Source organism: Notamacropus eugenii, chromosome 5 (assembly GCF_028372415.1).
Source record: "Notamacropus eugenii isolate mMacEug1 chromosome 5, mMacEug1.pri_v2, whole genome shotgun sequence".
Taxonomy (NCBI): Eukaryota; Metazoa; Chordata; class Mammalia; order Diprotodontia; family Macropodidae; genus Notamacropus; species Notamacropus eugenii.
The window spans coordinates 216,344,524-216,358,960 of record NC_092876.1 but is presented as its reverse complement, the minus strand read 5'-3'; the positions used below and the strand labels follow the sequence as shown (position 1 = coordinate 216,358,960).

General features: G+C 38.5%; 1 protein-coding gene across 7 annotated transcripts in view; it reads left to right on the top strand.

Annotated features, from left to right (window-relative positions):
* The window catches only part of CYTIP (cytohesin 1 interacting protein), a 91,952-nt gene that overhangs the window by 37,377 nt on the left and 40,138 nt on the right, over positions 1-14,437 (top strand). For 3 of the 7 annotated variants that reach the window (XM_072612030.1, XM_072612028.1, XM_072612031.1), the window contains exon 2: positions 10,923-10,999. The exons of 1 other annotated variant lie outside the window; for it this stretch is intronic. In XM_072612030.1, the coding sequence (XP_072468131.1) occupies positions 10,955-10,999 (45 nt within the window). In that variant the 5' untranslated portion in view covers positions 10,923-10,954. 3 more of the 7 variants (XM_072612032.1, XM_072612029.1, XM_072612027.1) reach the window with 3 other exon arrangements.

Sequence of the window (14,437 nt, the reverse complement as noted above, 5' to 3'; positions counted from 1 at the left end):
CAGATAAGTTGTGGCTCTCCATTTTTGGAGAGTGTTTCCATACAGTATGCTGGGAGTTTCCCACAACAATGAAATTGTGGGTCCCAATTAAAGAAATAACTCAGCAACTCAAGAATGTTTTTTATTGCCATAGGAAAATTATTAGATTGCTAATGCTTATCAACAATATAGGTATTAGGGAACTGAGGATATTTAAAATTTTTTTTCTTGTCATTAGGATGTTATTAAGAAGCCCAATTTTTCTTTGTTTATATTCTATCTAGACCTGGGGTGGGAACCTGTGACCTCTTGGCCACATATGGCCTCCTACGTCCTCAAATGGAGAACAAGCTGGTTCAGTCAAAGGGCCACACTTGAGGACCTAGGGGGCCATATGTGGCCTCAAGGCCACAGGTTCCCTATCCCTGATCTACATTAATATTACTTTAATAAGTGGCAATTAGTAGAAACTATCATTAGAATTCATTGACTATGTAAGAGAATATTGAAAAGCAAAAATCTCTTGCTATCTGAATTGTGACCAGCAATCTTTGTAGAAGTATATTGTAGCTTCTAGTAGTATAATGGAGAAATGGGTTAGTGGCTCCCCTCTCCCTGTTCGAATAGCCAATATCAATCATAAGAGCAAAGGAATAATAATATATGACTTCTTTGAACAAGAGATATTGTGGGGGTAGTGCTGATCAATCCTCGTTTTCAAAGACCTATGTTCCTCCTCTTCTACTCCCATATTCTTTGGTAATGCCAGGGAATACACAACATCTCACTCAGAAAGACCTCACTTCAACTCAGTTCAAATCCTACCTTAGACACTTATTAGTTGTGTGACCTTGCCCACTTAATCATTGTCTTCTTTAGTTTCCTCAACTATTAAATGAAATTAATAGCATTTACCTCCCAGGAATGGTGTGAAGATCATATGAGATAATATTTGTAAAGCTCCTTGTAATACTTAAAGTACAATATACATGCTAACTGTTGTTGGTTGTCCTTTGTTCATGAGGAGGACATGAGGAGGAAGGTGATACCATGGCTTGCAAGTGAATTGGATTTAAGTGAGGCAGGTCTGTGCAAAGTCACCAACCTCACTTTCTCCTCCAGAGCTGTCTGGGTCCAGTGACAAGATATAGATCAGGATGACTGGAAATGCCCCCATACCAGATAATATCATTATGAATATTTCCAGGGATCTCTTGAGCTTCTTCCTTCTTCCCATCCCCCCCCTTTCCAACCCCGTCACATGAAATGTGGTTTTGTACTGGCAAGAGCACAAGACTAGGTAGGAGACAGGAATCCTGAGGTCTTCTTCCAAATTTGCTGCTTGTTACCTGTTTACTTTTGGCTAAGTCCTTTCTGGTCTCTAGGACTCAGCTTTCTCATCTGTAAATGGGAAAGTCCTGTAAGTCTATAAGAGAAAGTCTGTAAGTCCTATCGCAGCTCCTATATTTTTTGTATCTAGAACAGGCAAAATCTCGTCTAGCACATGTGCTTTCAGACTGTGAGTCAGGATCCCAAAATACAACTAGAGTTTTCTCATTTAAGAAGACTCTACCTTGATCTTCCAACTTGTGTTTTGTTGGCAGATGTGCAAATATTTCACTGGGAAGAAAACTCTTGAAAAAGAGCAGCTGTTTTTCCTAAATTATAATTCTCCAAGTAGAGAAGATGCTCTGATACAAAGTCTGACAACCAGTCACTTTTAGGCAGGTCTAAGCTTCTGTGAAGAATCAACTTGTACACCACATATAATTCCTTTAGAATTGAAGTTTGTGCATATCACTTTTCCTGGCTCAGGCTAGTTTTAATGTATGGCCTCTGTTGTTCTCATCTTTTAGCACAGAGTAAAGTGGTCTTTTTTATTTGTTTCTAATCTAAAACAGATGCATCCAGAGCAATATGGGCATTGTTGGCTCTCTCTCTCTTTCTCTGTCTGTCTGTCTGTCTATCTCTCTCTCTTTTCCCTCCTTCCCCTCCCCCTCTCCTCTGTACATATGGGAACAAGAACCTTACTGTGCTAAGCACTCTACAAATATCTCCTTTGTTATTCATAGCAATCCTGCAAGGTAGATACTACTATTACCCTTATTTTACAGTTGAGTAAATTGAGGCAGGTTAAATGACTTGCCCAGGGTTAAAATCTAGCAGGTGTATGACACCTGCCCAGTCTTATCTCCACTGAGTCACGTAGTTGCCTAGCAGGGGGAGAGAGAAATGGGGGTAGGATGGAGAGAGAGACAGAGACAGAGAGAGAGAGAACCCAACAAATATTTTTTGTCAGAATGGTGGCCTCCACTGTAGGGTTTGTGAACCCAGACTCTCTTTTCTTTTGTTTTTCCCAGCAGGGAGAAACAGGGAATCTCCCTATCTGTTTATACCACAAGGCAGAATAGGCCATGGTTTGTGATCTCTGACCTACTGTGTTGCATAGGAGAGGGGCCATAGGGGTAGAGTTGGGCCCCATTTTTCAAAAAGGGGAAGAAAGTGACTAATGAACGGGCATGGATAGACTATATTATTAAGGAGATACAATAGTTACTGATCATTTAGGGAAGTAGTGAGAGATACTTTAGGAGAGGAATTATGTTATTTTATATCCTTTATATCCTTAACATTTAGCATAGTGTTTTTCCTGAAATGGACTACATGCTAATTTCTATCTCATAGAATTCCTTGTTTCTTTCTAGACTCAGCTCAAGTACCACCTATCTGAAATCTTTCCTCATCTCCCTAATTGGCATACTTTTCCCTTTCCATAATCACCTATATGCATTTTGTCTATGCTTCAAATCCTTCCAGAGTATACCTATGAGAAGAAAGTTGACAAGCTGGAAAAAAATCCAAAATCTTAAGGAAGAAAATAACTCCTTGAAAATCAGAACTGGGCAAGAGGAATCAAATGACATTATAAGACACCAAGAAATAATAAAACTAGAAAAATTAAAAGAGATCAGAAATATCTCATTAGAAAAATAACTGATCTGGAGAACAGATCAAGGAGAGAAAATGTAAGAATTGTCCAATTACCTGAAAGTTATGATCAATAAAGGAATCTGGATACAATATCATAAGAAATTATTAAGGAAAATTGCCCTGATGTTCTAGAACAAGAGAATAAAGTAGAAATAGAAAAAAATAATTATCATGAAAGAGATCCCACAAGGAAACCTTACAGGAATGTCATAGCCAAGTTTCAAAACTCCCAGGTTGAGGAGAACTATTGCAAGCAACAAGAAAAAAAATGGAAATACTGCAGACATACAGTCAGGATTTCCTAAGACCTAGTTGCAGCTTCTACTCTAAAAGACCATAGGTTTTGAACATTATATTTTGAAGGCAAAAGAGCTGGAGTTGAGTCCAGGAATAACTTACTAACAAAGTTGAACATAATCCTGAATTAAAAAAGATATCTGATGAACTGAAAGACTTTCAGGTTTTTGTAACAAAAATACCAGAACTCAATGGAAAAGTCTAAATATAAAAGATTCAGAAGAAATATAGGAAAACAGTAAAGACTAATTATAAGAAACTCGTTAAGGTCAAACTACTTATATATATGAAAATGTTATCAGTATTCTTAAAACTGTCAAACTACAAAGGAAGTTTGAAAGAAAGGTTGGGGATGAGTTGCATATGAAGAGGTGATTCTAAAAAACCAAAATTGAGTAGGAAAATGTCAAAGAGAACAATTATATTACAAAAATGGAGCATGATGGGAAGAACTAATACAGAAGAAGCAGGTAGATGAGGAAGGCTGGAACCTCACTCTCATCTGAATTGGAGAGGAACCAATGTGTATATCTGGGAGGGTGTCTTTCAAACATGTAGAAAGGTGAGAAAACAGGGACAGAGTAGGGGAGGGAGTTGAGTTCTGTTGCAAGCCTGTGGGTCAGCTTCTGGTACCTTTATAATTGGGGGAGAGTTCCTCAGCAGGTAGCCTCTCCTACCAATGAAACAAGATTTCCCCCTTTTCCCTCTTCTTTTAATCTTCCCCTTTGCCCCTTTTTCTAAGTCTCCCATAGAATCTTTTCTGGAAATTTAGCGGGAGTTATTTTCCTTCTGTTGTTAATGTTGGACTTTTCACATATTTCCCGCTATCTTCTTTCCTCTTCCCCTCCATGGATCTTCCAATTCTGTAATTTGGTTGCCACAAAAACATTGATTTCTCTGAGGGTGAGGTGTTGTGAGATTTGGTCAGTGATGTTTCAGGCCTGTTTCTTCATCATCACTTCTATTTGACTTCTGCTTTCAATCTTTTCTCTTTGTACACTTTTAGAAAAAAACATCTTTTAATGGTCTCTCTGTTGTTGTTTTGTGGTGACTGTCCTAGGTTGCTGCATTTTTTTCAACCTTTCATATATTTCTGTTTGAACAGCAAGTGGTTTCCTCAGGTCTAGTTTTCTTTCCGGAAATTCTTAGAATGCTTCTTTAAAAAATAAAGTCCAGCTTTTAAAATTAATTTTTAGCCTCTGGTTTTCAGGATTGGCCACCTTAGGTTACATTTTGAGCTTCTTTGCTCTAGAACACATTCTGTGCTCTCCCACAGTTTTTGGATGGTGCAGAGCAGTTTTCTGTTATTTGAATTTCCTTTCATTCAAAGGTCTTTCTCTTGTATGCTTGTGGAATTTGTTGTTTGTCACCGGAATTATTAAATTTAACTGCTACGTGACTTGGAGTTTGCAACATAGGCTTTTGCACTTTGTTTTTTTGAGATAATCTGTGGATTTTTTTAGTTGGCGTTTTATTTTCTGTGTTCAGAAGTTCTGGGAAGTTTTCTTGCATTATGTTGTTTAGGTTTTTTTGACTTGTGATGTTCTTTTGGGAGGCTTACTATCCTTAAATTGTCTATGTATTTTGTCTTTGAGATCAATATATTTTGCTTGTATAAAGAACATGTTTTATTTTAATGTCATTGCTTTTTGTTTTTCTTCTTCCAGATTGTCCTTCACTTCTATGTATTTCCATTCCCAATCAATTATTCTTTCTCTCCTCTCATGAATTCAAGTGTTTCTATTTTGCCAATTATTTCTGCTGTATGGAGCATACATTATGCTTTCATAATTCCTATTTATCTTTTAAACTGTTTATGAACATCCTGCTATGGTTCCACGTGATCTTAAGAATCCATAGGGCCTCTGCCTTATCAGGTAAACTTTACTTTGTCTTGCAATATTTATTCATGGGTATCTAGATTTTCTTAGCTGAGCTGGAAACTGTATTCCCTTCTGTTATTAATATCTTCCCTCCTCATTTATTTGCTTATGTTCGTCTTTATTTGAATTATCTTTTTTCTGAGATCTTTGATAATTTCAGACGCCATCTTCCTCCCCCCAAATAATTCCCTAGCCTTCAGTTTCTGACTCCTTCCCTTCAGTATCACTGGGAGTTAGACCTCAAAGCTATCTTTGCCTTCTCCCATGCTGAGAAATTCATATTTTGCCATCCTCTATCTCTTTCCTAAGTGATTTCTGTGGGAACAGAACTGGTCCTAGCTGGATGCTGGGTTCTTTTCCTCAGGCTTAGTGAAGGACCATGAAGCTATACATGTGTCTTGCTCAAGTTCTCACTGTTCTTTGGTGTTCTGGGTAATTACTATTGCAGCATAGAACACTGCCTCACTGTGGCTCCAACTAGAACAACCTTTTGATTTTTTTGGTTTTCTGCAGGGAAGAAGAATATGGTAGATCTGAGTTCTATTGCAAGCCTGTGGATTTACTTCTGGGTATCCTGTCAGAACCTGATGGCAGGTGGGAGAGGGGATGTTGAGTGTTAAAGGTTATGAATTAGCCTTATTTTGCTAATAGTTCATCATGTTGTTACTTTGTTAGGGTTCTTGAGCTAAGATCCCAATGGAGTCAACTGAAATGACTTTACCTCTTTTTGCATAATTCATATTTTGGAAATATTTGAGAGTTTGTGAGGATCAAAGAAAATGTTTAGTCCTTTAGCCTGTTGGTCACGTGACCAAGAAATTCCTTTATATATATTTTGTATATAATTATGTATGTATCATCGACTCTTCTATTCTCTTTGTATTCCTAGTGCCTTGATCAATTCCTAAGCTATACTGGGAGCTTAAGAAATGTTTGTTGATTAATTACTTGATTGATTAATTGAAGAAACTGAGACTCTATAGGCTGGAGATGAAAAGTGTGTGTGTGTGTGTGTGTGTGTGTGTGTGTGTGTGTATGTGTGTGTATGTGTGTGTGTGTGTTGGAGCAATACATTTGTCTTCAAATATTTGAAGGACTGTCACATAAAAGAGGAATTAGGTTTTCTTTTATCTTAATCCAGAAGACAAAACTAGGAGCAGTTAGGAGGAGCTACTTAGAGGCAGATTTAGTTTGAACACAAGAAATAATTTCTAAACTATTAGAGTTGCTTCAAAGTGAAATGGACTTCTCTGAGAGGTAAGGTGTTTTCTATCCCTGAAGATTTTCAAGCAGAGGTTAGATAATCATTTGTTGGGTGATATTGTAGAGGAGATTTCTGTTCAGGTATGAGTTCTGGGCTAGATGACCCTTGAGATTCTTTCCATTTCTGAGATTCTATAATACTATGGTCACTTACTATTCTCCACTAAGTTGTAAAATAACTATACTTCTATAGCTTAATGTGTCATTTGCAATAGGAAACTTTTCACTGTACTTCAAGAGTCTTTACATACAGACATCCTCAGGTAAGTACACTAGCTTATTACATCTCTGAGGTTAACACCCTTAGTGATAGACTCCAAAGTCAAAAATACTCCTACTCACTCTACACATGAGTACTTTTATAGATATCTCTCTCCTCTTTTGCTCTCACACACCCACACACATACACACAGAGAATTCTTTCCAAAAACTGATGTAGGCGCAAAAGTAAATAGAATAAGCGAAACAGTTAATAATTATTTCATTCAACTAGAAGTTCATGAAGTGGACAGATAAAGATTTTCTGCTTACTACAGATTTAAAAAGAGATCTGAGAATGTGCCATTTAGTCTCCCTCTGTTGGTTTATTTCCATTCCTTTCCTTCCAACAACATTGACTACCCAGACTTTTTTGACTTGGGCAAATTAAGATGCTTAAGAATCCAGTGGGGCGCTATCTTAGACTTGTACCAACAACAGAACAGAAGAGAGTTATTTTGCTATTGTCTCCAATTCTTATTTATTGGGTATATAAGATGAAATTGAATCCACTTTTCTATTATACACACACACACACACACACACATATGCATATATATGTCATAACTTAAGACCAATGAGTGCAGTATCTAGCTAATGGTCACAGTAATTATACCAATTTATCAAATTTCTGTGAATTAGTATGTGTTTATACTTGCCTTACCCAAGCTAACTGTTTTAAGAAAAGTCTGCCTATTTAATGGAACATATTTGCATTTTGCAAGTACTGTATGTTTCAGTTTTGCAAACCTTGAATTTCACCTCAGGCAACCAGGCTTATTAAATATTTTCATGTGCAGATGACCCTCCAAACCCTTAATTAAACAAATACAGTGAACCCACAAGAAGTTTGCATTGAAACATAGATGAACTGTTAATGTTCTTGGCTTTTCACCCTCCTCTCATGACTTTTTCTCCTAGGAAAAGAAAAGAATTGTATTAAGTGTAGTCTTAAACTTTTTTTACATGTTGATTCTAAGGATTCTTTGCTAATCTCCTCCTCAGTACCCCTCCCTGTTCTATGTGTCATATTCCAGTTAGTTCAGTGCGTTAGGACACCACTAGGAAGTTGGTAATCTTGGGTATCAGACTTTGCACGAGAAGTAATTCTCCTTGAAGTCATTTCCTTTTGTATGGTTCCTTAAGTAATCTTAGAGACAGCCCTTTGCAAACAGTGATGTCAGTTAAGTTTGTTTTTAGCGTCTACCCTACCTCCACTTCTCCTTTTTCATGCTTTTGTCCATTTTAACCTCCAGGGTCGCCTCCCACTCCTAGCTACCCACGTGATGCATCCTTCTTTTTTGAGTAAGTTGCTGATGCCCTGAACTTATCCACCTTAGTATTCTCTACCAAAGATTCCTGGTGGGGTTTTTATTCCTCTTGGGCTGCAATTCTCAAAAAGCAGATCATGACTTAAAAGTGTTTCTCCTTCCAGGAGTCTTAACATTTTCATAAGCATTAGCTTGACTTTAGTTCCCATTGGTGGAATTTCAGACGCCCTACTAGTTCTGGTGGAGGCCAAAAGTTCTTTCCCCGGCATTCTTGAAATAATGCCATGTAGTGTAGGCAGGGGAGTCAGAGTAGGCAGACTCTCTGGGAACATCGTGAGGGGTGTGTGGAGGAGAAGTGGAAGTGAAGGGAAAAAGGGTGAATCAAGGGACATTTTCCAACATTACTTCTGATAGGTATGTGTTCAGTCATTTCCCTCATGTTCAATTCTTTGTGACCCCATTTGGGAAATCTTTGCCATCTTGACAAAGATACTGGATTATTTTGCCATTTTATTTTCTAGCCCATTTTACAGATGAGGAAACTGAGGCAAATGGACTTAAGTAACTCACCCAGGGTCACACAGCCAGTAAGCATCTGAAGCCATATTTGAACTCAGGTCTATCTGACTCCAGGCCTGGTGCTCTATCAACTGGGCCACCTGGCTGATAAGTACGTGTAACAAACAAAAACAAAATAAACTTGCATGTCTTTAATACAGGAACATTCTGCTCCCCAGGCTATGCAGTTATTTATTCTGTATAACCCCAGCTGACTGTGTTACAGATGCATAGTAACATAGACCAGTGGTACAATTTTTAAACTTTGCCTAAGGTTCACAAGTGCTTTGTCGCAGTTCTGCATATAGGTGAGTATCTATTTTGACAACTGAAGTCAGCCCTTTGTAGCGTAGCCACATCATGGAGGCAGGATTGCTGCCATTTTGGGCACAATTTAACTCAAAACTTAGTTTCTACAGTTAGATTTTTCTTGGTATAATGGAATAGTATTTCTTTATCTGACTGGAAATGTTAAGGACATTAAGGCCTGGAAATGTTAATGGTGTAATCACATCTGAAATTTAAGTATTTGTGACAGTTTGGGAACTCATAGTATAATACAGTTGCCACTCTTGGTGATGCTGCTACCCATGCTAACTATGGAAACTTGAGCAGGCTTCTAAAAGCTTGGGATAGGGGCACCTGAAGGGTACCTCCTACACATGGAATAAGGAACTAGATTGTAAAAGTGTTCTTTTGTAGCTGAGTTGGCACACTTTTTTTTTTTGAGAAAAGGCCAACTCAAGATTTTACTATTTTCATTTAGCAAGCTCTGTTAAGACTGAATTGCTCTTGAATTAAGTGTATTTGGACTCAGTGCTAGTTTAAAGAAGTGTTATGCTATTTGAATTTTATGACTAGCATTCCAGGTGACTTTGAGGTGCATGTTTGGTCTAGTGCATAATTTTATATTTATACATACATACATACAGACAGACAGACAGACAGACAGACTTGTGGAATTTTAGTTTTGGAAGGAGCTGTAGTCACTTTCCAGCTCAAACCTGACCATATTACAGATGAGAAAACTGAGACCCAGGGAGTTTACATCACTTACCCAATGTGCATAGTTAGTTAGTGACTAATAGTGCTAGAACACAGTTCTCTCTTGACTCCTGGTCCAATGGTTTTTCTACTAAACCAGATTCCTCCTCCATGTTTGATTTTTATTTCATAGAATCACAGAATTCAGCCATGGGATCTCAGTGTTGGAAGGAACTTTGGAGACCGTGTATTTCAATCCCTACGTGTCAGGAAGTCTCTGTAACACTAACAACTCTCATTTATGTCTCCCTTTAGGTGTGGAAAGCAATTTATATGCTTAGCTAATTTCCAATTATATCCCCACCAAGTTATGATTAGTCATTGATTGAAGACCCCTTTACTTCCCTCTGCCACTCAACCAAGTTATTCCACTCTACATCCTCCAAGAATTAAAAGAAAAAGAAAACCTCATAGTCAAACTTACTTTCCTAGATTGGTTCTTCTGCCAATTCTGTCTATCCCCAAACCAATTGATCATACACTCTTGCCATCTTATTTGTCTGCTGCCAAGGCCCCTGGGTCCTGGACACCTGCTGACTCTAGGAAATAGAAAAATCTGCTGATGGGAGTTGACCCTGCTACCAAATTGGGCCTTTCTAGTTCACTGCCTTGTATTAAGGTAAATATTTCTGTTTAGGTAAAAGAGAAACATAACAAAAAGACTGATGAATGGTTACAGTCTAAGGGGAAGGTATAATGAGTCTTTGATGAGCATTGATGGGCTAGAGCGTACCATGAGGGAAGTACATTACAGGAAAGAGAGGGAGAACATCGTGACCAGTACCTGCAATTCTCGCGGAAAGTCTCTGGAGCTTCATGACCACACATTTTGACTTTTGCTAACGTGAAGTGTGTGTATATGTGTGTGTACTTGGTGTGGGGAGAGGTCTGGGGAATGGGTTGAGAAAAAATGTGACAGCATTTAGCAAATTAAACTTGAGAAAAGTGCCCCCCCCACTGAAAAAAAAAAGCAGATGGTATTTTGAACACAAACTGTCACAGCACATGAAAGCATAAGAGTTCTGGCCGTTGCCAAGAGTGAAAAAAATAAGCTGATTTTCTTTAATTGCAAAAATTACCTCTCAGCTCTCTCATGGGCTTAAAAAAAAGGCACCGAGAAATGTGAGTGATCTGCAAAAAGGGATTTGTGTAACAAGCACCTCCAACCACAGAAGTCACATGAGACTCTTTCCGCTTTGCTACTTTTGATTGCTTGTCAAGAAGGTTCTACTTTTAATTGTCCCTGGCCAGCAAGGCTAAGCGATGTGTGAGCTGGAGTGACCTTTATGCACAATGTCTTTCCCAAGGCCTATCCAGCAGAACAAGAATTTGGACTACAGCACAGGCCCAGCTTATAGCGTGTACTCTACGCCCACAGGTAGCCCACAAGTGGATAATAAAAGGATTCAAATGCTGGCAGACACAGTGGCCACTTTGCCCCGGGGACGAAAGCAGGTACGATGACCGTTTTGTACTTTGGGGAATTTAAGCCATCATCAGGCAGTGGGCTCCTCACTCAGCACCTGCCCTCCAAAAGGATGAGCTGAGATGCTCAGGCAGAACTTGGAAAGGAGTGTGGCTGAGAGGCAGGGGTACTGGGTGCGAATGGATACACTGGGTACACTGAGATGCTAGTAAAACATAAAGCCAGGTGTGACAAAGATATTTCTGTCCTTCACTGGAGAAGTGCTCAGGAAGAACTGAGGTCCTTAAGGTTATTGGATCATGTCGCTCTTTCTTGCTCTCTCCCCCACAGCCTGTGTGACTGCCCTACTACTGGTGTGTGTGTGTGTGTGTGTGTGTGTGTGTGTGTGTGCGTGTGTGTGTGCGTGTTTCTGTCCCTGTCTTCCTCCCCCTCTACCCCATCTGTAGCCATACTAAGAAGCACTTTAAGATCTTAATCATATTAGGGTTTGGTTTCTGCAGAGTTCGCTAAACTTTTACAGATCATACATACAGTTCTTCAGCTTTCATGCTGGATTCTGGGTAAGGTGTTTCGTTTGGGGTAAGATGATGATTCTGAAACTATTCAGCCAAACCGCTTTGAGATTTGTCAGTTTATTCTGCATCGTTCACACTGTTAAAAAAAAAAAGCCAAACCCTTATTTGTTAAATAGATTAAAAAACAAACCAGTCATAGTTCCTTTGCTGGTTCCATTACTACCAGCCATTAATGACAACTCTCTTCCTCCCTATTCCTTTCCCTAGTACCCTAATCTCATGTAGGACTTTGTTTATACCTGCTTTATGAACCTATTATGTATTATACTTTTTTTGTGTCTGTATTATACACTCCTACTAGACTGGAAACTCCATGAGGTGAAGCCCAGTGATTTATCTCAGTTTTGTATCTCACCCAGGCCTTAGCAGAGTATTCTACTTTTAATAGACAATAAATATTTAGTTAATAAACTAGTAAAGTAAAATCCCACCTAAATCCAAAACAAGCTCGGTTCTGTACCTGATTCAGGATAGAACTTTTTAAAGTAGAAAATATTCTGAAACATTTCACAGTACAAATCATCATCACTTAATTGTATATTAGCAATTGTGTACTCTCCTACATTCTGTTGTTATTGTTCTTTTTTTGGTAATGTTTTAAGGAAGATCAAAGCAGATAATAGATTTAAACTTGGTGGGCTACTTTGTCTGATCCATTGTTTTCTCAGGAATCTTTAAGAAGGTGTCATTTGCTTTGGTTTTGAGAGATGTTTTTTCTCAATTTGGAAAAGTTTGTTTTTCTTTAATGGATACATGATGAAAATTCTTATAATCAACTCCCAACATGTGTATTTGACAAAAGAGGTACTATAGATTGAAACAGAATGATAACCCATGTTTTAATTAATGCTGGTTTTAGAAGAATTAGATATAGAGTTAATAACTAATAATTTTGTCACCCAGGTTGAGCAGCATGACTTCAATTCTCAAACCCTTTAAGATAAATTCATTTGCAGTAGAGAGTTAATCAGAGATCCTGGGATACAAGGCCTTGTGTAGGGAGAGACCCTGGTATGCTAACCTGTGTGTAGGGATTGGGGTGGGTGGGAGAAGAGGGAGAGAGATCTTGTGATTCTGACCCTTATAGACTGAAACTCAGGTCTATATAAAGGCGACTTCTGGAGAGGAAACATGCCATGTGATAGTTCATATTTTAATGACTTATTCTTGCTAACTAGGTATTAAGTTCATGTGCTTCTGTGTTGCTGAAAGGATGTCAGTGCTCTCGAGTTTTTGGTACCCTAGGACAGTGGTGTCAAACTCAAATAGATATGGGCCATTACACTATGTATACATGTATACATACATACATACATACACACACATATATATACATACATATAAAATCACACATTAACATTAGGTTCTACCGTGTTTTTATTTCTTTTGTTTACATGCTTCCCAATTACGTTTTAATGTAGTTGAAGACACCAAGGCAGCTTGACACTTCTACATTAGGATGAGTCACTCTACTTGTAGTTCTATTACAGAGAAGCGTACTACAGTGATACTTATAATATGGCAGTGTTGGGCGACTGGTTAGAGCATCATGTTATACTTGGAAAGTAGACCTTGTCTTTTCTTGTAACTTTGACATTAGGGCTAGGAACTCTCCCACATTTTACTCCTTCTTCATTGTTCTTCCCTCCATCAAGCTTGAATGTTCTCCCCTCTCTTTTCTTTAGCTAGTTCCTATTAATATGACTTTAAAAATAATTAGGGCATTCATTTCATCAGTATAGGGTGGGGACTTCCTCTAACAATGTCTACCAGCATTTTCTGGGCCCTGTATAATCTTAGGAAGTTGCCTAAGAGAATGAAAAGTTAAATGACTTGCCCAAGGTCATAGAGCCAGCACATCAGAGTTAGGACTAGAAGCTTGTCCTTCTGATTATGGGGTTGGCTCTCTATCCATGACATCTTTTTTAATTTTGTGCTCAAAATATGCATATGTGTATTCACAATCCTAATACCATTATGGACATTCGTATAGACATATCCACCCTCACTCCTTCATCCCACAGTGCCTCTTTTTACTTTTCTCCTCTCACCCCCCCCCCTCTAAAATGTAAGGCTTCTCAACAGTTAAGCTCACACCCCCAATCTGTCTTTCTGGAAGAAATGTTTTTTGGGTTGTGGTGGGAAGTGCTAAGAACAACCCTGTTTCTATGGTATTTCTCCAACCCTGAAAGACATGGGGCATGGAAATTAAAAGACATGTAAATATTTCAGAACTTCTCAACAGATTCATCTGACCAAAACAAAAACCCACAAAAAGAATATACTAACATTCATGTTCCTCTTGCTTGCTATGAGAGGCCAGTCTCTAGTTTGGCAGGAACTCTGATTTGCAGGCAGCAGGATCCCTGGTTGGCTACCAAAAAGACAGGTGTTTCTCTGCCCACTTTGTTATTTTCAACATTTTTGTGTCTGACATCAGCAATTCAGACTTCTTGTTAGTATTGGCTTCCGTTTCTGTTAAACTGTAGCTGGCCAGCCCACAGTTTTGTTTTTTTTTTTAAGATAAATCTTCAGAATCCTTTGGATGTTTGTCTTTAGAATTCTTTAAAAATAGATTTCATATGTGTGTATGTGTGTGTGTATATGTGTATATACAAGGATACCTGTGGTTGTAGGAGGTGTCAGACAGACACCATGGTCTGTGCAGTTGGTATTTTACTCCTACTCCCAAAGAGTTTTGGAAAGCACTTCAGGCCTTTATTTGGAAGATGTTTTTAGGAGATGGAAGGAAAGGGGCAGTCTTCAGAAATGTGATAGTTCCAAAGGAGTCATGGTATGCATAAATCCTAGTGTAAGACTTTGTGGTCTTGAATCAGTCTTCACTGAGCACCCACATTAAACGCTGAATTTTGGAGAAAGAGGAACTGGATT